The 23,545-nt window shown below is 43.3% G+C and overlaps 1 protein-coding gene across 6 annotated transcripts in view; it reads right to left on the bottom strand.

Moving 5' to 3' along the window:
• The window catches only part of UVRAG (UV radiation resistance associated), a 282,079-nt gene that overhangs the window by 252,836 nt on the left and 5,698 nt on the right, over nt 1–23,545 (bottom strand). The window contains exon 2 of one of the 6 annotated variants that reach the window (XM_021062526.1): nt 1,772–1,895. The exons of 2 other annotated variants lie outside the window; for them this stretch is intronic. In XM_021062526.1, coding sequence (XP_020918185.1) covers nt 1,772–1,895 — 124 coding nt within the window. Of the gene's footprint in view, nt 1–1,771; nt 1,896–4,206; nt 6,260–12,219; nt 12,320–23,545 lie in introns of those variants that run through there. 3 more of the 6 variants (XM_021062531.1, XM_021062528.1, XM_021062530.1) reach the window with 3 other exon arrangements.

Genomic DNA, 23,545 nt, shown 5'->3' with positions numbered 1-23,545 from the left:
ATATATGTGTACATATGTGTGCACGCACACACACACACCTCTGTATCTCCTCTATCTACACAGGAGACACAACTGGGCCTTTACATCCTCTATTGCTACAGAGGACAGAACAATCATCTATGCATCAGCTCAAGAGAATAATTTTATGTCAGACACAATGATAATGAAATGGACTGCCTACAAAGCAGTATGCAGGGCTTAGACAGAAACTCCATCTGGGAGTTCCCGTCAAGGCTTGGCAGAAATGAATCTGACCAGTGTCCGCAGGTTCAATCCCTGGCCTTGTTCAGTGGGTTAAGGATCCGGCATTGCCATGAGCTGTGGTGTAGGTTGCAGACGCGGCTCAGATCTGGCATTGCTATGGCTGTGGTGTAGGCCAGTGGCTACAGGTACGATTCAACCCCTGGCCTGGGAACCTCCATATACTGTGGGTGTGGCCCTAAAAAGACAAGACAAGACAAGAAAAGGAGAGAAAGAGAGAGAAAAGAAACTGCATCTGTAATGGATATTGCTAAAGAGATCTCTGCAGTATGTAGGAAGTTAACACAAACACCTCCCAGGCACCCTCAGGCTCCAAGCTCTAGGATTCTAAAATCAGCAGTGACGTCTACAAACACTCCTCGGGGTGGATTTCGAATGTATCATTATTTCTAGGCGTCCCTCCACTCATATGGATAAAACAGAACTAACTACATCAGGGCATCTGATAAGAAAGTTTACCAAAAAGCCACAAACTCCTCCACAAATTAACCCACCATACTTAAAGCCCTGACTTTTTGCCTTTTCCCTTATTTTATTTATTGCAAAAGCACTAGGATTCATTATACCATGCTTAATTAAAACACAAGAAGATCCCAGCAAATGGAACAGACAGAGGAAATCAACTCTACAGGTAAATCCCAGATGTAATCTTGGTGAGAGGCAGCAAGTGCACCCAGGAGTTCTCTTGTGCTTTTGTCTCGGCTTCTTCTTTAAAAGATTCATTCAATTTTATCAAAAAGCCGCTTATTACTTTTTATACAATAAAATGAAGTTTAATTGATAATCATCAGCCAATGATATTCTTTAATTCTGACAAATGTAAAACAGTATTGTGAGACATTAACCTTAGGAGAAATTGAATGAAGGGAATTCTCCGTACTACCTTCATTACTTTTCCCTAAATCTAAAACTATTTCAAAATAAAAAATTTACTTATAAAAAAATGTTACTTATTGAAGTTCTCATGTGGCGCAGTGGGTTAAGGATCCAGCATTGTCACTCCCGGAGCTCAGGGCACTGGTGTGGCTGGGAGTCCATCCCTGGCCTGGGAACTTCCATAGGCTGCAGGTGCAGTCACGAAAAAAGGGGAAAAAAAGAAGGAAAAAAAAAAAAGAAAAAGAAACACTGGAAGGTTAAACCAGAAACTCGAAAAAATTATTACCTGTGGGGGTGAGAACAGAATGCAGGGAACAGAGACAAAAGCAAGATTTGCCTTCTATTTGTTTATGTGGTTTTGAGTCCTATACCACAAGAATGTCTTATGTACTCCAAAAATAAAATAAATGTGAAAAGGCTTAAATCAACTAAACCTAGTCCACCATATAACAGCAATGCCAAAAATCACCTCCAGTCTTAGGAGGTGTCATCCGTCTTTGCCCAAGACAGCTACTCCTTCGCAGAAGGACCCTCCCTACTACCAACCCACGTACTTCCTGCAGAATTAACCGACCCCCAGCTCCATGGATGTTCATGGGACTCAGATTAAGCCAATCAGCAAACCATAACGTACAGTTAGGGTCCACGGAAGACCTGGAAATTGTGTTGCGAGCGTTCTTTTTCTCCCGCACGGACTCTGAACCTGGAAGGACACAGGGCTAGAGATGCTGGCAGCCATCTCTCCATCACAGTGAAACCTGGCAGTGAAACCAGCAAGTAAGACAGCAGAGGTCAGATGTGAACCAAGACGGAGCGAAGGGACTGAGAGAATCAAATCCCTAGTACGAAACAGATAAGCCACAAGGATGCATGGGAGAAGACAGGGAGGTAAAGCCATTACCTTCTAATAACTATTGACAGAGTATCACCTATAAAAATACTGAACCGCTATGATGTACTCCTGAAACTAATACTGCAAATTAACTACACTTCTATTACAAAAATAAAATTTCGGAGTCTCTTGTGGCTCAGCGGGTGAAGGGTCCAGTGCTGTCCCTGCAGGGGCTCAGGTCACTGCAGTGCTGCTGGTTCGATTCCTGGTGCTGGTTCGATTCCTGGCCCAAGAACTTCCACATGCTATGAGTGCAGCGAAAATGAAAAAATGAATAATAAATGAATAGTAATTTCTTTTTAATTTTTAAGAAAGAGTCCTGCAAACAGAATTTAAGTCTTTGGGTCAAACCATACCTAAAATGAGAACTACAATGACAAACACCAGTCCAGTTCCTATAAAACTGCCAAAGATTACAACTAGGAAGAAGACATATTCTAACTGTTTATCACAGTTTATCCCATAACAAGTCAGTATAAGGGTAACATTCTAATTTAGTGCCAAGGTGTGGAGAAATGCTTCATTTTGTTAAACACCTTCATATTTTAGAAAACAATCAGGAGTTCTGGTTGTGGCTCAGCAGTTAATGAACCCGACTAGCATCCACAAGGACACAGGTTTGATTCCCGGCCTTGATAAGTGGGTTGGGGATCTGGTGTTGCCATGAGCTGTGGTGTAGGTTGAAGACGCGGCTCAAATCTGGCATTGCTGTGGCTGTGGTGTAGGCCCGCAGCTACAGCTCCGACTGGACCCCTAGCCTGGGAACCTCCATATGCTGCAGATGCGGCCCTAAAAAGACTAAAAAAAAAAAAAAAAAAAAGAAAAGAAAAGAAAAAAAAACAGTCAAAAAAAATATTTTAGAAAACAGTCAAAAATGGGTCAATCCATTTTTGTTGATACAATTTTGAACCTCAACTTTGATGATAGCAAGTCAAATCACACCTTAGAACTCAAAAGCAATCCAAAGCAATTTTCAGTAGTAAAGGACACCAGTGGGATTTTGCTTTCCTCCTAAATAGGACCTTTCCTTTGCTGGCATCTAAAATTTTCTGGCTTTTTGAGGTATAAAAATGACCAAAGAGAGGGAGTTCCCATCATTGCCCAGCAGAAACAAATCCAGCTAGGAACCATGAGGTTGCGGGTTCGATCCCTGGCTTCCCTCAGTGGGTTAAGGATCCGGCATTGCGGTGAGCTGTGGTGTAGGTCGCAGACATGGCTCAGATCCCGCATTGCTGTGGCTGTGGTGTAGGCCAGTGGCTGCAGCTCCAATTCACCCCCTGGCCTAGAAACCTCCATATGCCATGGGTGCAGCTCTGAAAAGCAAAAAAAGAAAAAGAAAAGACCAAAGAGAAAGGCGGCATCTTTGCTCCTGTTCCTCATCACTGCTGAGAGCGATTCAGGAGGCTAATGGGCAGCAGGAGGAGGAGGAGGAAACGACCGTCACCCTCTCTCCCCTCCCTGCACCCCGTGCCTAAAACCAACAGTACGTACCGTGGTCCCTAAACGCAATGACTCCACAAGTCCCCGCTGTTAGCAAACTCAACCAGCCCCCCAAACAGCGCTTGTCCACTCCTCCATGTCGAAGTGGGGACTATGCGCCCATCACCGTGAGGTATCTTCTCAACAAATTTTGAGTGTAATTTGCTTAGTCTACAAGCACTACTATAAATTAATAATAGAATCAATCATCTGTACTCCAAGAGAAAAGAGTAAAGGATTTTAAAAAGCAGGCCACCAAAACAGAAATGGAAATAGTCGATAAATAGATGAAAAGATATACATATAACCCCACTCACCATTAAAGATATGCACATCAAGGGGCGTTCCCTTCGTGGCTCAGCAGTTAATGAACCCTACTAGGATCCATGAGGATGCGGGTTCGATCCCCAGTCTCGCTCAATGGGTTAAGGATCCCGAGTTGCTGTGAGCTGTGGTGTAGGTTGCAGACAGGGCTCGGATCCTGCGTTGCTGTGGCTCTGGCAGAGGCTGACAGCTTCAGCTCCAATTCGACCCCTAGCCTGGGGACCTCCATATGCTGCGGGTGTGGCCCTAAAAAGCAAAAAAAAAAAAAAAAAAAAAAAAGATATGCACAAGACAACAAACATGCCAGCACACGGCACACTCTAGTTTCTGAGGAACGGCTGGACCAACACATCCCACCCCACGTGCTCTCTTACAAAGTGATGTTGCCACTTGTCCGTCATGAAGTGGGGTCTACGTTCCCTCTCCCTTAGAGGAGGGCAGGCCCGTGACTGCGGCCGAAATGATGCCATGTGACTTCCGACACCAAATCATAAGATGACCTGGCCCTCTTCACAGGACGCTCCTCCTCAGAATCCAGACACCCTACTGCGGGGATGAAAAGCAGCCACACGGAAAAGACTCTGCAGGTGTCCTCCGCAGCCCCAGCCGAGGAACCCCAGCTGCAACCAGATGTGGAAGGGACCAGGTCAGCACCCAGCCTTTGAGACGCCAGGAAGGACACGTGCAGACAAGCCCGCCCCAAACTGCATATTCATGAGCAAAATAAATGATGATACTGTTTTAAGTCACTAAATGTCTGGTCGTCAGCAGGAGAAAATAAAGAGACCTGTCGGGTTAAACAAACGATTTCAGTCTCTCTCGGGGTTGACAGGAACAAGGAAAACAGTGTGAGGGGAAACAGAAAATGGTCCGTTTTGGAAGGACAGCAATGTAGCAACAACTACCAAAATGTTACATTGCATAATATCTGGCCAAGCAACTCCCCAAGTCATAAAAATGTGTGCAAATATTGGCTATAAAAGCAAAAAATGGAATATCCGCTCTTAAACTGTGATATCGTCACACAGTGGAAAATTACACAACCTTTACAAAACCAAAGGGAAGGAACACAAACAAAGGAACGAGAAACGTGAAACGTCCACGTGGGTTAATATTAATTACTTTACGCCCTGAATGTGGATCATGGATGGGCCCGCGTGTTCTAGAAGGATCAGAAAGCGGGTATTTTAAGCTTTTGAGGGCGCATTCAGTCTCTGCAAACTCTCTGGTGTTCCGTCTGTTTGTTTATAATCCCCTAACCATGTCAAACCTGTCATTTCATCCTTTGTTATAAAAACCAGCGCCTACTGGCCAGTTTGATGACCCCTCATGCAGATAAGCCCTGAGTTTGGAGATCATTTTAAAGTGCGTTCGGTTGGGAAATGCAGTCAGACTTGTTTTGAATACCCTTCCCTGGGCCCAGGCTCACTTCTTTTTCAGGTCAGGCATTTATTCTCAGCCTGGGACCAGGCTCAGTGGCATAGAAGATATAAGGCCCAGGTTAACTTTGGGACCCTTCTTTTTTTTTGAGGAGCAACAGAAGCAAACCTGGGGGAAAATGAGTTTTTCACATTTCCACAGAAGGTAAATATGCTGAATTACCAAATCAAGAATTTAAGCTTAATAAATTAGGTCACTCTTTTTATAAAATACAAAAGCCCCTTCTATATTACAGCACTCTCAATCAGCTTTTTTTTTTTTTTTTTCTAATCTTTTAATCCTACCTGAAAGGCTCACTGTGAAAAGTTTTGCAAAAACACAAAAATGCTTTACAGCGAGACCTTGGTGCTACTGGATAGAAAGCGAATGGTGCCAAAAGCCAATGTTACAGATTTAAACAGAAAAACCACCCACTCTAATCGCTCATAAAATACGTTATAGCTCCTGTTGCGAAGTGAATACTTTCTCTGACGAAAGTACACAACCCTGGAACCAAAGCCTTTATTGTGACATTATCTCTGCTCCCCCTCAAGTTCAAATCAGTCCCAGAAATTCATTCTGTCGCTTACTAAGCACTAGCAGGGTTCTCCACAAGATGAGAGAACAAAACATCTGTCTTCAAACTTTCTACATTTCTTAAACATTTTGCCTTGGGGGTTTTTTTGCTTGTGTTTTGTTTTTTTGGGTTTTTTTTGTTGTTCTTTTTTTTCAATCGCCACTGTATTCACGCCCAATCTTGGTGGAAAGTCCAAACTTGCCCTTTTTCTCCCGTGTTTCCTCTGGGCAGGGCTGCTCTTAGAAATGGGCCTTTGTCCCAGATGCAACGCTGTTTTCTGCTTGTCTCTCTCCTCTCCTCTGTCTGCTTTCCCTTCTATTTTACTGGCTGTTATTGCCTTTATAGACTAAGCTAGGAACTGTGAGGACACAAACATGCCATTCCTTCGTTTCAGAGTATGTCTTTTTTTTTTTTTTTTTAGGGCCACACCCGCAGCATATGGAGGTTCCCAGGTTAGGGGTCGAATCGGAGCTGGAGCTGCCGGCCTACACCACAGCCACAGCTACGTGGGATCCAAGCTGCATCTGCAACCTACACCACAGCTCATGGCAACGCCAGATCCTTAACCCACTGAGCGAGGCCAGGGATCGAACCTGCATCCTCCTGGATGCTAGTTGGATTTATTAACCACTGAGCCATGACGGGAACTCCCAGAGTATGTGATCCTATGAGAGACCCAGGGTTTGTGCACACGAAAGAGCATGTGTGACAAGGTACGAGCATCCAGCATACAATTTCGATAAGCATTTATTAAAAAACTGTTATTTTACAAATGAAAGACCAAAGAAGAAAGACACAGAATTACACAGGATGACCTGGAGGATAAAAATTGGAAAACAGGAGACAACTTCAACAGTCTAAGTGTTAAGGAGTTCCCGTCGTGGCTCAGTGGTTAATGAATCCCACTAGGAACCATGAGGTTGTGGGTTCGATCCCTGGCCTTGCTCAGTGGGTTAAGGATCCGGCGTGGCCGTGAGCTGTGGTGTAGGCTGCAGACTCGGATCAGATCCTGAGTTGCTGTGGCTCTGGCGTAGGCTGGCAGCTACAGCTCTGACCCCTAGCCTGGGAACCTCCATATGCTGGGAGAGCGGCCCTAGAAAAAGGCAAAAGGACAAAAAAAAAAAAAAAGTCCAAATGTTAAGATACTGTGCCTATAATTTGCTTCAAAATAACTGGGGTGGAGGGAGAGAGGACAAGGGGTTAGGTGTGGAGATAAAACAAGATCTACCACGAGGTGGTAGTTACTGAAGCTGGTAATGGATTCCTGGAGTTTATTATATCCCCCCATATGCATGCATTTCAATACACACTGATATACAATATACATATATTTCATTATTCATGGAAATTTCCATAATAAAAAAAGTTTTAAATATCAATAAGAATGATTTGGGGGCCTAAAGACAAAAATGGGCTTAACGGGGAGACTAATTAGATAATGGATATGGCTGAGGACAAAGAAAAGACTGATAAAAGATATAAAAGAGTTGAAGGACCCCTAGGGAAATAAGAACTAATCAAAAAAGGGGTTAGGGCACTAGAGTAGGCAGCCCGAAAGGGAAGTAACGAAAAGAAATGTGTATACACACAGGAAACACGCCCTATCGACACCTTACGTCAAATTCCAGATGGCTTAAAAATACTCAAATGCAAGCAATGAAAACAAAAAAGTAGCCGAAGTACCCATAGGATAACATATTCAGAGGCAAAGCAGTGGCAAAACAGACACTGCTGAGAAAACTGTAATTGCTAAAACCCCTAAAATGGCAATCTGGCCTTATCTACCAAAATTACACATGTATATACTCTTTGACACAGCCATTCCACTTCTGCATTTGTGTTAAAAATACATTTGCACACTGTAAACCAACCATTAACAAAAAAAATACAAATCATTATAAAAAAAAATACACTTGCAGGTATGCGGTATGATGTGTGACACTACCCTTGTTCATATTAGCAAAAGCCAGAAATCAATGTTCATCAGCAGGAGACTGGCTAGCAGGGTGTGTATCCTTCAGGTGTATGCCATGAGACCGTGAAGAGTACATCAGGTGGCAGCTTTTTGAGCACCCACATGGAAGAATTTATAAGATACACATGCTGTTAGTTTTTTTTTAAATAGTACAATATAGTTTTTCCAGTGTGTTTAACAAGTTATCATTTGCATTTCATAGGGAAAAAAGAATAACACATTTATGGTAGATGCATAAAGTGTAACTGGTAACACTGGTTGCCCCCAGGAGGGAAAATGGGTATTTGAGGCCCAGAGTGATATGGAGACCCTTCACTGTGTCCTCTTACCTCTGAATTGTGATCCCTTTGAATATATTATCGGTTTTTTAAGACAAAACTAAATCTATGCATTTAAAAAAAACAAGAGATGGCAGAGTTCCCGTTGCAGTTCAGCAATAACCAACCTAACTGGTGACCATGAGGACGTGGGTTTGATCCCTGGCCTTGCTCAGTGGGTTACGGATCTGGCGTTGCCGTGGCTGTGGTGTAGGCTGCCAGTTGCAGCACCGATTCGACCCCTTGCCTGGGACCTCCATATGCCGCAGGCGAGGCCCTTTAAAAAAAAAACAAAAACAAAAAAAAAACAACGACACAGAGATGGCCACAGCCTTCAAGCACAGGTCTCTGTGATGCCAGCACCCGAAGCAGCGTGACGTGGTGGTAAGAGGTGACGCTAACGTCAACAATCCTGAACAGGCGTGGGTCTAACCACTCACAGCGGGCAAGTCCCTCTCTCTGAGCCTATTTCCTCTTCCATAACAGAGATATTTCCTGTATGCTGACCTCTGGGAGTTATTTTAAGGATCAAGTGAAATCATGAATATAAAAGCTCTCTGAAAAAATTGTACCAGTACTTTACAAATATAAAGTATTCACAGAAACGGGGATCTCAAGAACGGGATGTGGTTATCCGTGTAGGACGACCAACTGTTTTGGGCACTTCTAATCAGAAGGAGAGATGCATTTAGAAACCATCTATCTAAACAGGGATAATAAAGGCCCAAGAGTTGAAGAAGCCTCCAAAGGCCAAACATGCAAGAGACAGAATTAGAGAATTTGCAGAGCTGGCAAAAATCCTGACGGTCATCTAAGCCTTTGCGGCTCCGTGTCACCTGGGAAGCTGCTCGACCAGAATCTACACGTTAACAAGATCCCCGGTCATCTGCATGCAGACTTTGAGTTTAATACTCACTCATCTAAGCCATCTTACTCATTTTTTAATAATAAAACTGAGGCCTTAGGTAAAAGGCCTACCATCCCCGTTAGGAAGCAGCAACATCAAGACTGGGACCCAGGCCTGATCCCCTGGGCTATGTGTACAGGTCCACCTGTGCTTCCCAGACACCTGGTTTCAAAACCTTTGAGACATCGTTGCCTGGCAGATGCCCCACGGCCCAAGCCCATTTCTAATCAGCCTCCTAGCCCATCAATTCTTTCTTCACAGCATCTCTGGCCTATGTTTCTTCTTTCTCATTTTTCATTCATTTCCCGAAAGCTACTCTTGTCTATGCTATGAAAAAGCAGATTCCCTCTGCTGTGCATCTACTTACTTCTTCTGCAAACAAGAGCTCACCTACGAATAGTAAGCCATACAATTCCTTAAGAAAGTGCTAGCCACTATAAAGCATTAAATGTTACCATAACTGACTTCAAACAGAATCTCTGTTTAAATCCTACCAAGATCAGCAAGCTATAACTTGGTGATGCTAACCCAAGAATCTCCATGTTTTCATTTCCATTATTTCTTTCCCATTACCTCCTCCTCTTGGCCCCAGAACTAACCCAGGTGCCTTTATCTCATAAGCCCTCCCACTGGCATCAAGCCTTAGTAAATAAATCCCAAAGCCCTAAAGCTGCTTCCCAGTACCATCTTCAATCCCCATCTGTCCAATAAGCTCTCAGCATTCACTAACATCCTCATGTCTTTATAATTCTCTCCTATACATTGTACCCTAGCAGACCAGTCTTTGAACATTTCTTGAGTAGCCATGATGTGCTAGGAACCATGCAATGAAACGGAAGACTAAATACCTCTGAATGTGTCACCTACATAAATTCAATAGAACGAAGAGCCCTGGCCTCTGCTCCATTTCTATTTCTGCACCAAGAAGCTTTGATTTTTTTTAAGAGCAACTAATATGGGAAGACTTTTATAGATGCTCAGCCACAAGAGGAATAGATGAAGAGGCAGATTAAGCCACCCACAGCATGAAGACTAACTCATGTGCAGCAGCCTGTGCACTGCAGCCCTAGGGTCAACAGCACTGGAGACTCCCAGCTACAGACTGGGTTCAACTAAACCAACCTCAAAAAAACAAAGGGCGTGTGCTTCAGCTCCAAATCAGACTGTGAGCTCTTCATTCCAAATATACCAAACACTGTTTGGGGTGGTGGTATGAACCTAGCCCATTTAGGGGTGAGTGCCAGCTCTGGTGTGTCATTAATCTCTCTAAGCTTCAGAGACCCCATCTGTAAAACGGAGCTAATAACAGCTTCTACCTCATGGAGCTGTGATAAGGAGGAAATGCAGGGACTGGCATACGTGATAGGTCAACAGGCGCTGTCGTCATCCATCACCCTACAGAGGCCTCAGCTCTTAGGGGTCAGTTTACCTGTAGCTTCAAAAATCTATCCGCCTAACGTGAGCTCTCCAGGTTTGCGAAGGTAGAGACGAAGTTGAAACTGGAAAACTGTGTTTTGAATCCAAGAAGCAAACTGAGTAAGACAGTGGGAGAGGCTCCAAATTGAGAAGCAAAATGGCTGGGTACGAACTCCAGTTCATCCGGGTTCTTTCTGGGCCTTGAGTCTCTGGCCTGTCACACGGGGGGGATGGTTCTAACTACTGTGGGTAAAAATACCATGAGAATGGTTTTAAAGAGATTAGCTACTAAAAACACAAGGCAGCATGGCAAAAGCCAAAACGCTAAGAGTGGGAAACTCACTCATGCGTGAGTATTATTACTCAATGAATTTATTCCCTTTGTAGTTGTACAACGATCATCACAATCCAATTTTATAGGATTTCCATCCCACACCCCCAATGAATAACTTTTAAAGGATATTTCTGCAATGGTGTGGGACAACCAGCGACGAATCTTGGCTGGAGGAAAACATGACAGCAAATGGTAATCACGAGGCTGGACTAAAACGTGTGTCTGCAAGTAAGCAGACAAATGTCACGTCATGCCTCATGGCCCAGCTCAGAATCTCCGCTTTTGAGACCTCCTTCTCGACCCCCCTGCCCCGCTCGCTACCCCCAACCACGAGAATTTCTGCCCTCCGCGCGTGACTGTGTTACACACGTGCCACCATCACAGCACTCACCGCAATCATACTTCATTAACCATGTTTATAGTGCTGTTAAACTATAAAAGAGGGTTGGTCCTTAAATACAGAAACCAAGGTTTATTCCTCCCTGTACCCAAAGCACAGGCCTAGTGCAAAGGAGGTACTCGGGAAGTGCTGCACAAACCAAGGAGTAAACCGTAGACAAGATTAGACATTTCTCTGTGCTGTAAGACAGAAGCCTTACGTGTACATGACACTTGAAAGTTATATTTTATGTAAAGCTTTTTCTTTTTTTTTTTTTTTTTCTTCGGTCTTTTTGCTATTTCTTTGGGCCACTCCTGCGGCATATGGAGGTTCCCAGGCTAAGGGTCGAATCAGAGCTGTAACCACCGGCCTACGCCAGAGTCATAGCAACTCGGGATCTGAGCTGCGTCTGTGACCTACACCACAGCTCACGGCAACGCCGGATCCTTAACCCACTGAGTGAGGCCAGGGATCGAACCCACAACCTCATGGTTCCTAGTCGGAATCATTAACCACTGAGACACGACGGGAACTCCTATATAAAGCTCTTAAGAGCACTTCTGTTTTATCGCAACTCTGCCCTTCTGGGGCCTCAAAGGAACCAAAGCTGTCTTTTTATCCCAAGGGCAGGCACACAGATACTCAGTGAACGTCTGCTGAAGGAATGAAGGAATGATGCATGAAGGACTATCTCCCACTGCCTCACAGCTCAAGCCTCAGCCTCGCTGTATTTCGAAAATTCATCAGCCGTCTTCTCCCCACCACGCTTCTCACCACGAGCCCCCCCCCCCACTCTCGCTTACGGTGCAAGGCCAAGGGCATCCTGGGAAATGTGCAGGGGGTGTGAGGAGCCGGGACGTCATTGTTTCCCCACTCACAGCCAAGGTCAGCTCAGACAAGAGTCCTTAACGGATGACGAATCCAGGCAGGCAAGAGCAGGACAGATGCATGACCTCAGAGTGTCTCCTACAGACTGTCAGTGGCAAGGGCCCACACGCACACGCGAATTACACAGTTGAGAAATCAGATAACATCTTGACTGAGAGACCAAAATAAACATTACCAGTCAGGGACAAATGGACATCATGTGCCACCAGAAACGACAGCCCATGAAGGACACATCACCGCACAGGAAATTCCAACTGAGAATGCATCATCTGAATCTAATCATGGGAAACATCAGATAAACAGAAAATGAAATACATTAATTTTTTTTTTTATGTCTTTTTAGGGCTACACTAGCAGCATATGGATGTTCCCGGGCTGGGGTTAAATAGGAGCTGTAGCAGCCGGCCTACACCACAGCTCACGGCAACACAGGATTCGAGCCGTGTCTACACCACAGCTCAAGGCAACGCCGGATCCTTAACCCACTGAGCAGGGCCAGGGATCGAACCTGCAACCTCATGGTTCCTAGTCAGATTCGTTTCCGCTGTGCCACAACGGGAACTCCAAGAATGGTCTATTTTTAAAAGGGAGGATAAAGTCTGCATTATGACATGAATATGTAAATAAAGAGAAAAAGCTGCAGAAATGTTCCACTTTGAAGAGATAACAAAATGCAACACCCAGTTGTAGACTGGATCATGAACTGGAGGAGGAAAATTTCTATTAAGGACGTTATGAGATCAACTGACACAACTATGAACAACAGATTAAAGTATTAATTGCTGTTAATTTACTGAAGGGGATAATTATATCGTGGATATAAAAAATATATATACTCAAGAATTTAAGAATGTCACAATGCATGTGACTTAACTTCAAATAACACATACAAAAAAAATTTTGATCTCGTATCTGCACGCATAAAGGAAGAGCGAGCTTGCAGATGACAAAGTAAGTGGACTAATATTAACAGCAGGTGACTCCAGGCAGAGGGTACAAAGATGTTCTTGTAACATGCTTTACTTTCACAATTTTTTAATAAGCTCGAAATATTCTTTCTGAACAAAAAGTTTAAAAGAGAAAAGAGGGAGTTCTCTTGTGGCTCAGGGGGTTAAGGATCCAGCGTTGTCCCTGAAGCAACTTGGGTTGGTGCTGCGACACAGGTTCAATCCCTGGCCCAAGAACTTCCGCATGCCACAGGGGTGGCCAAGAAAAGAAAAAGAAAAAAAGAAAAGAAAAACCAGTCCTAGCTAATGCAACAAAACAAGAAAAGGTAAAAATAGGTGTAGAGATTGAGAAGGAAGAACTAAAGCTGTCAAGAGTTCCCTTCATGGCTCAGTGGTTAACGAACCCGACTAGGATCCATGAGGACGCGGATTTGATCCCTGGCCTCGCTCAGTGGGTTAAGGGTCTGGATTTGCTTAACCCAGATGAGCTGTGGTGTAGGCTGTAGACTTGGCTTGGATCCCGAATTGCTGTGGCTGTGGTGGAGGCCAGCAGCTACAGTTCCGATTGGACCCCTAGCCTGGGAACCTCCACATGCTGTGGGTGCGGCCCTAAAAAAAGCAATAAAAAAAAAAGAAAAATAATAAAACTGTCTTTGTTCACTGACGACATCATTCTCTATGCAGAGAATCTGAGAAAACTGGCAAAACTCTTTAAGCAATTACAGCAAGGTTGCAGGACACAAGGTTAATTTACAAAAGCCAATTGCTTTCCTATATACCGGCAATGAAAAGTGGAAATTTAATTTAAAAATCTAACTTACATTACTACCCCCCAAATGAAATACTTAGGAATAATTCTAACAAAATATCTAAGAGGGAGGAAAACTACACAACTCTAATGAAAGATATCAAAGAAGAACTAAATAATGGAGAGACCTTATATATTCATGGACAGGAAGATGCAATACTGTCAACATGTCCATTTGCTCCAACGTGATCTCCAGATTCAATGCAATCCCTATCAAAATTCCAGCAAGCTACTTTGTGGATATTGGCAAACTGATTCTCAAGTTTATGTGAAAAGGCAAAACTGCTAACACAGTACTGAAAAAGGAAACACAAATTTAGAGACGGACAATCCCTGACTTCTAGCCTTACTAGAAAGCTCCAGGAATCAAGACAGTGTGGTGGTGGTGAAAGAATAAACAAGGAAATCAGAGGAACAGCATAGGAAGTTCAGAAATAGACCACGTGCGTAGAGCTGACTGATTTGTAACAAAGGAGCAAAGCAACACAACAGAGGTTAAGACAGTCTTTTTTTTTTTTAATTACTCGAATTTATCACATCTGTAGCTGTATAATGATCCTAACAATCTGATTTCACAGGATTTCCATCCCACAGCCCAAGCACATCCCCCCACCCCCCAAACTGTCTCCTCCGGAGACCTTAAGTTTTTCAATGTCTGTGAGTCAGCATCTGTTCTGCAAAGAAGTTCCGTCTGTCCTTTTTTCAGATAAGACAGTCTTTTCAACAAATGGCGCTGGACCAACTGGCTATCTGCACACAAACCTTACACCCTTCACAAAAACCAGCTTAAAATGGACTACAGACCTAAATTTTAAAACACAAAACTAGGAGTTCCTGTCATGGCACAGTGGTTAACGAATCTAACTAGGAACCATGAGGTTGCAGGTTCGATCCCTGGCCTCGCTCAGTGGGTTAAGCATTCAGCGTTGCCGTGAGCTGTGGTGTAGGTTCAGACACCGCTCCGATCCCGAGTTGCTGTGGCTACGGTATAGGCTGGCGGCTACAGCTCCAATTATTGATTAGACCCCTAGCCTGGGAACCTCCATATGCCGCAGGAGCAGCCCTAGAAATGGCAAAAAAAAAAAAAAAAAAAAAAAAAAAAGACAAAAACAAATAAATAAATAAATAAAACGCAAAACTACAAAATTCATAGACGATAACATGGGAGAAATCTAAGTGAACTTTTTAGATACAACACCAAACACACTCTCCATCCAAGAAATAATTGATAAACTATTGATAAACTAAAATGAAAAACATCTGCTCTCTGACAGATGATGTCAAGAGAATGAGAAAAACAAGCCACAGACGGGGGGAAATATGTGCAAAAGACACATCTGCCCAAGAACAGTTACCCCAAATAATCAAAGGACAGTTAAAACTCAGCAATAAAAAAACAAAACAACTTGATTGAAAAACGGGCCAAACAAGACACACAGACAGTACATAAGCATGTGGAAAGGTGCCCCGCATCATTGTTCACTAGGGAAACTAAAACAATAAGACACTGGAGTTCCCGTCGTGGCGCAGCGGAAACAAATCCGACTAGGAACCATGAGGTTGTGGCTTCAACCCCTGGCCTCGCTCAGTGGGTTAAGGATCTGGAGTTGTTGTGAATTGTGGTGTGGGCCGCAGGTGCAGCTCAGATCTGGTGTGGCTGTGGCGTAGGCCGGCGGCTATAGCTCCAGTTCAACCCCTAGTCTGGGAACCTCCATATGCCACCAGTGAGGCTCTACAAAGACAAAAAAAAAAAACAAAAACACGAGGATAGTATCCAAAAATGTTCTGGTACTCTAATAATAAGTAAGGAAAAGTTGGAGAAAGAAGTACACCAGAGTCTAATGCAATATTTGCTATACAGCAGAAATTTACTATCAATTAATTAAATTTTTCAATTTTTTAACACATATTCACTTCTAAGTACCGACTTTTTTTTTTTTTTTTTTTTTTTTTTTTGCTATTTATTTGGCGCTTCTGCAGCATATGGTTCCACTAGGGTCGAATCGGAGCTGTAGCCACTGCCTACACCAGAGCCACAGCAACAGGGATCCGAGCCGCGAGCCGCGTCTGCAACCTACACCACAGCTCACGCACGCCAGATCGTTAACCCACTGAGCAAGGGCAGGGACCGACCCGCAACCTCATGGTTCCTCCGACTTATTTTTATTTTTGATATAATATCTAAAATGCACTGCACATTTTGCTACCTCATTAAAGGCAGCATTGATAAAGTAACCTTTCTTTCTTTTTTTTTCTTTTTACAGCCCCACCTGTAGCACATGGAAGTTCCCAGGCTAGAGATCAAACTGGAGCTGTAGCCAGCCACAGCCTACACCACAGCCACAGCAACGTGCGACCCAAGCTGCATCTGTGACCTATGCAGCTTGAGGCAACACCGGATCCTCAACCCACGAGCAGGACCAGGGATCAAAGCTGCAGCCTCATGGACACCATGTCAGGTTTTTAACTCACTGAGCCACAATGGGAACCCTGACCTTTTCTTGAAAATACAAAGTAATAATAGTGAACACTAATTTTTAGCAATTTTCAGGTTGTTTTAAAACATCTAAATTCAACTGCAGCAACATGGATGCAACTAGAGATTATCATACTAAGTGGAGCAGGTTAGAGGGGGAAAGACAAATACCATATGACATCATTTATATGTGGCATCTAAAATATGGCACAGATGAACATATCTGCAAAGCAGAAACAGATTCACAGACATAGAGAACAGACCTGTGTTTGCCGGGGAGGGGAGAGAGAGGGGGGTGGATTGGGAGTTTGGGGTTAGTAGACGCAAACTATTACATTTGGAAGGGAAGAGCAATGGGGTCTTACCATACAGCACGGGGAACTATATCCAATATCTCGGGACAGATCACGATGGAAGAAAATACAGGAAAAGGAATGGACATATATGTGTAACTGGGTCACTTCGCTGTGTGGTAGAAATTAACACATTATAAATCAACCCTACAATTTTTTTTAAAAAAATCTGAGTTCGTAAAATATCAAAAACACAGTGAATGTACAATTAAGAAATTCCGTACTTCTCATGTTCCCGTCTAATAATCAGACTGGTATCTTCTGATAGAAATACCTGAACATCAAATGTAAACCAATCACTCCAGAGCACCAGGAAGACTGCTCTTTATTTCTGTGTTTGTATTAAATACCTTCCATGTAGGATAAACGTCATTAAGCCAACTCATGAAAACATGCCTGAAATACCTCCTACACAGACAATTTTATGATGGGACCAACCCTTTCCTGTAACAAGTAAAGACCGGTAAAATATCCTAGTTCTGACCCCACAGCCTACCTGCCTATCTGGTTTTGTGAACTATTTTCAGAATAAATTATTAGAAAGTCTTTCCCATGTTGCTTGGGAACATATATGCTTTTGGGTTTTTTTTGCTTTTTGTCTTTTAGGGGCTGCACCTGTGGCATATAGAGGTTCCCAGGCTGGGGGTCGAATCAGAGTTGTAGCTGCTGGCCTACGCCAGAGCCACAGCAACCAAAGCCACAGCAACACTAGATCTGCGACCTACACCACAGCTCACGGCAACGCCGGATCCTTAACCCACTGAGCAAGGCCAGCGATTGAACTTTCGTCCTCACGGATACCTTTCCGCTGAGCCACGCTATCTACCTTGCTATTAACATTTTAGTGGATAAAAGCAGTAGCAATTTTCTCAATGACCTAGTTCTAGTCATTAAGGTAGACAAAACTTTAAAATGTAGTTTTTTCCTACTCCTAAAAGTTATATTTTAAAAACGTTTAGGGAAGTTCCCTTTGTGTCTCAGCAGTTAATGAACCTGACTAGGATCCCTGAGGACGTGGGATCGATCCCTGGCCTTGCTCAGTGGGTTAAGGATCTGGCGTTGCCACAAGCTACAGTGCAGGTTACAGACTCGGCTCGGATCTGGTGATGCTGTGGCTGTGGTCAGCAGCTGTAGTTCGGATTCAGTGCCTAGCCTGGGAACTTCCAGATGCAGCAGGTGCAGCCCAAAACACCAAAAAAGAAAAAAAAAAAAAAGTTAAAACGTTTACTTTTCCTGTATTACCTCTCAAACAAACAAACAAAAAACAAACAAACAGGAGTTCCCCTCGTGGCGCAGTGGTTAACAAATCTGACTAGGAACCATGAGGTTGCGGGTTCCATCCCTGGCCTTGCTCAGTGGGTTAAGGATCTGGCATTGCTGTGAGCTGTGGTGTAGGTTGCAGACATGGCTCAGATCCCGCATTGCTGTGGCTCTGGTGTAGGCCGGCGGCTACAGCTCTGATTAGACCCCTAGCCTTGGAACCTCCACATGCCATGGGAGCGGCCCTAGAAAAGACCAAAAAAGAAAAAAAAAAAAAAAAAGACTGGAATTTTAACAAGGAAGAATTCATAACCTCTGAAAGAAGTAGGTTGGAGGAAATGACACCTGTTGCAAATCCAGCGCTTCACATAAGTCAAAGGAGGTACTTTATAAGTATCTGTTTCAGAAATGGATGACTCAGTTTCATCTGTTCTGTACTGGAAGCAGTGTTGACTACTGCTAGCATGCACACAAGAATTGCTTGTAGTTCACAGTTAAGCCCTTAATTAAAAAAATTAGTCATGTTAAAAGAGGGGCAAGTTTTTCCTGGAAAAAAATAGACCATAAAAGGTCCATTTCTACTCATTTGTATCTGCTCTTTTCTTTTTACCTAGGAGTCCACTGATAAAAGCCAAACATAGCGGCCAGCCTCAGCTTCCCTGTTTTCCTCATTATTTCCTCATTATTTTCAAAAAAAGTCTGACTACACCTTGTTAGACATTCTAAAAGCCATGATGGGAAAAAGTGCCGGATGTTTCAATGGACCAACAAACAGAGACCCCTAAGTGCTGGGTTCTAGTATCCGCTTCTGCATTATCTGTCTCAGCTCCTCAACCAATAAACGCACTTGACTTCAGTTCAATTCCTGATAAGATTATTCATACATGACATCTCTGGCAATCAGCGTCCAATATCACACAGACCAAAACTCCTGACGTCAAAAAACTCACAACCACCAGATGGTTGCTATTTCAGAAATATAAGGAGGCAAAGAATCAGGACCTCTTAAGTGGAATTATTCAAAAAAGGACAAGCGTGGTAGGTATCCAGAGACAAAACAGGAAGACTGATCACTCACATGCCAGAGACATTCCAAAGTTTCACCAATTCACATCACTACGGGGGCAAGAGGTAAACGCCCAAGGCTCAGCCTCTAACAAGTTTAAAATACAGCCTTTCCCATACTTTAATTCTAGCCTAAGATCCCCAACGTTGTAAGGGGCATGTGTCAGACATAAGTTTAAGAAACAAATTCTCAAAACACTGAGCCATGCGCAGTGGAACTGCTCCTGAGAGACCCAGGATCTGGTAAGATCTTAGACACCAGCAGGAAAACAGGGCACAGATTTGGGGGTTTTTTGTTTTGTTTTGTCTTTTTAGGGCCACACCAGAGGCATATGAAGGGTCCTAAGCTAGAGGTCTGATCGGAGTTGTAGCCACTGGCCTACGCCAGAACCACAGCAATATAAGATCCCAGCCGCATCTGTGACCTACACCACAGCTCAAGGCAATGCTGGATCCTTAATCCACTGAGCGAGGTCAGGGATCGAACCTGCAACCTCATGGTTCCTAGTTGGATTCGTTTCCACTGCGCCACAAGGGGAACTCCAGATTTGTTAAGCTAACACTCTACTGAGTGTCCTTCCTTGAGGACAGGAATAAACAGAGGGACTAAGTCTCCAGCCAGGGGAAAACTTTCACCTCTGAAGACTTCAGCTTCTATGATTCAAAATTCACATTTCCAAGAGTTCCCTGGTGGCTCAGTGGCTTAAGGATCTGGTGTTGTCATTGCTGTGACACTGGTTACTGCTGTGGTGCAGGTTCGAACTCTGGCCTAGGAACCTCTGCAAGTTGTGGGAATGGCCAAAAAAGCCAACAACAAAAAAAAGAAAATCCCACAAAAATCATGTTTCCATCTTAAAGTAAGATGGAAAACAAGGCTATAAAATATTAAGCTAAGAAGGCATATTATGAATTATGTTTGTGAAAAAACTCCAATGCCAAGGTTTCATTCTCCATGTGTTCCTTTATATGTATAATCTAAGAATGCAACTCCTAAAATACACATTAAAAAAAATTTAAATGAGACATGACGGATGCCATTAAACCTAAACCAAAGTATAAAACTCAAAACGTTTTAGCCCCTCTCTTAATATAGATCTGTCTTTAATTTTTCTAAAACACCTCTATTTGGTAGCTGCACTCATTCGAGCACATGAAAATGACAAATACTGACTTTTCCCCCAGTAGTAATGTCTAACAGATGAAAATATACAGATTATCAAAACTATACATTTGGAAACTATGAAAACCTACCTAATTTTTTTCCACACACTCAGGCCCAACTTAACCAGTTTCATTTCTGCTCTTACTCTATTTCCGGTCAGTTTCACTTCTGAATTTTCTGCCCCAAAGTTAAGAATTGTGACCTGATGGACAAATTTTAAACTTAAATAAGAACAGAGCTTTTCCTTTCAAAGGAAAATTAAACATTTTCACAGGAAAAAGAAAGAAAACAAAAACCAAGAAAAAAAAAAAACCTTAAATTCCTCATGGCATTTTATCACATAAAAATAATGATTTTAGTATGCCGATACTGTCTTTGTTTCTGAAGCTTCCTCATATAGTTTTGTTTACAAGAACCAAAGCAGCTCAAAAATTGTCATCATTTTATTTTATAGCTATACAACACAACTATATATTATTTTTTATTTGAGTCACAAGGAAGGGCCTCAATAAATATTTGTGCAAGGAATAAATATACATAACACTTTACTGCACTGAGTGGGCCAGATGTTCGCAATATGATAATGGTACAGCTTTCTCTCTGGCTTCCGTGGCTTTACCAGCGAAACCCATCTTTTGAACACAAAATAAAAATATGATTAAATTAGACAGACAGCAGTAAGATACCCAAAAAACATAAACACATAAAGGAAAAACACACCATGTATGCTACATTAAGCTTTGGAAAGCTTTTATGCTTCCATCATTTTTCTTGTATGTGTTTCAATCTCATTTCCTTCCTCTCTTTGGGCTGTTAAGTTCTTCAAAGGCAAGACCCACAGACAAATAGAAAATTTTAAAATAAGAAACATACTGAGTTCCGACTATGTAAGCAGCACAGTGCTACATGCAGGTGCCGGGCAAGAAAATATGAAGCATCATGGTCCCGACCCCTGAGCTAACGTAAACCTTTTCTTTTTCACCAGAATCCCGCACAGAACAGAAACCTATAGGAAGTGAGAATCAAAGACCTAAACTCCAGTCGCTGGGCTGACTCTGTGTGACGCTGAGAAAGTTACCCAGACCTTGGATTCCTCGTTTGTAAAAGGAAGTAGCTACTGATAGAACTCCCCCTGCGCAGAAAAATCCCAAATGGTTTATGCAGATACTCTGACCTCAGGAGCGAGAGCATCACCCGGAAGGCGACTGCCTTCCAAAGAGGACAGCGTGGAAGTGTCAGGGTCAAAGAGGAACCTTCCAGCGAGAAAGCTGACAAGCACGACCTCACTACGGATGACTGAAGTCAACACCCATGATTAGCCAAGGTCACAGTACACACACCTGATAAGAGAGGATGAAAATGGCACTTGACCTCTGGGGCCTTTCTCCCCAAACCCATAACCTCAGCCTAATCGTGAGGAAAAAACAGCAGACGGACTCCAGCAGGCATCTTACAAACACCTCGCTAGTACTCAGAACTGGGAAGGTCATCAGAAAGAAGCCAAGTCGGGAACTCCCGCTGTGGCTCGCGGGTTAAGGACCCGACATGGTGTCCCTGCGGATGCAGGCTGGATCCCTGGCCTTGGTCAGCGGGTTAAGGATCTGGCATTGTCACAGGCTGTGGCGTAGGTCGCAGATATGGCTCGGGTCCCCCATGGCTGTGGCACAGACCTGCAGCTGCAGCTCCAATTCAGTCCTTAGCGCGGGAACTCCATATGCCACAGGTGCAGCCCCAAAAAGAAAAAAAAAAAAGAAGAAATAAAGAAGGGAAATCTGAGGAACTGTGACAGCCAAGAAGAAGCTAAGACAACAAGCAAACTAAATATAACATGGTGTCCAGGATGGGGCCCTGAAGAAGGGTATTAGTTAAACGCTAAGGACCCATCAACAGATGACCAGATAAACAAATGTACTGTGTACCTACAATGGAATATTATTCAGCCTTAAAAAGGAATTCTTTCTTTTTTTTTTTGCCACGCCCATGGCAATGAAAGTTCCCTGCCAGGGATCCAATCTGAGCCACAGCTGTGACCTATGGCACAACTGCGGCAACGCCAGATCCTTTAAACCACTCTGCTACAGCAGGAACTCCAGGAATGAAATACAGGCTCCGATGTGGCTGAATGGGAAACATTATGTGAAATGAAATCAGCCAGACACAAAAGGGCAAATAGTGTGTGATTCCACTGATAGGAAGAACCTAGAACAAGCAAAGCATAGAGACAGAAAGTAGAAAAGTGTTTACCAGGGGCTGGAGGAAGGGAAGAACGGGGAGTATTTGAACGAGCTTCTGTTTGGGATGATGAGAAAGTTCAGAAATGGATGGCAGTGATGGTCGCACAGCACTGAGATGTACTCAATGCCACTGAACTGACACTTCAAAACGGTAAGAAGGGCAAATGCTATATGATGCTTTTTTTTCTTGGTCTTTTTTGCCATTTCTTGGGCCGCTCCCACGGCCTGTGGAGGTTCCCAGGCTAGGGGTCGAATCGGAGCCGTAGCCACCAGCCTACACCAGAGCCACAGCAACGCGGGACCGAGCCGCATCTGCAACCTACACCACAGCTCCCGGCAACGCCGGATCCTTAACCCACTGAGCAAGGCCAGGGATGAACCGCAACCTCATGGTTCCTAGTCAGATTCGTTAACTACTGAGCCACGACGGGAACTCCATATTATGCGTATTTTACCACAATTTTTTTTTCTTTTTAAGGCCACACCTACAGCATATGGAAGTTCCAAGATCAGGAGTCAAATAGGAGCTGCAGCTGCCGGCCTACACCACCGCCACAGCAAGGCTGGGATCTGAGCTGAATCTGCCACAGCGTGTGGAAACGCTGGATCCTTAACCACCGCTGAGTGAGGCCAGAGATTGAACCTGCATCCTCATGGACACTAGTCAGGTTCTTAACCCACAGAGCCACAATGGGAACTCCTACCACAGTTTTTTAAATGAAGAAAATCTGAATAAACTACAGACTTTAGTTAATAACAGTGTATCAATACTGGTTCATTCATTGTAACAAATGTACCAAGTGAAAGTAAAATGTTAAGAATGGGGGAAATGGGTATAGGGTATATGGGAACTTTCTGTACTATTTACCCAATTTGTCTGTAAATCTATAAAAAATGATGCCGATTTGAAAATTCAAGAGAAAGGTTAACAGGACTAACAGGCCCGCCTCCTTCCAAAAAGACAAATGCTCTTTAAATGAACGAAAAACATGAGCAAGTAATCAGAAAAATTAGTGCCAAAGACATGAACGAACAAGTCACAAAAGAAATTAAAATACTACATATATCAAGGCAAAGATCTTAAAACTCACTCAACTGTGTAAGGATAAATGAGTTCATTTATTCAGCATAGTGTCTGGCATACAATAAGCTCTTAAAATATAACTAATAATTAAAGAAATACAAACTTAACAAAA

Source organism: Sus scrofa, chromosome 9, assembly GCF_000003025.6.
Source record: "Sus scrofa isolate TJ Tabasco breed Duroc chromosome 9, Sscrofa11.1, whole genome shotgun sequence".
Taxonomy (NCBI): Eukaryota; Metazoa; Chordata; class Mammalia; order Artiodactyla; family Suidae; genus Sus; species Sus scrofa.
This window is presented reverse-complemented; position numbering and strand designations above follow the sequence as displayed.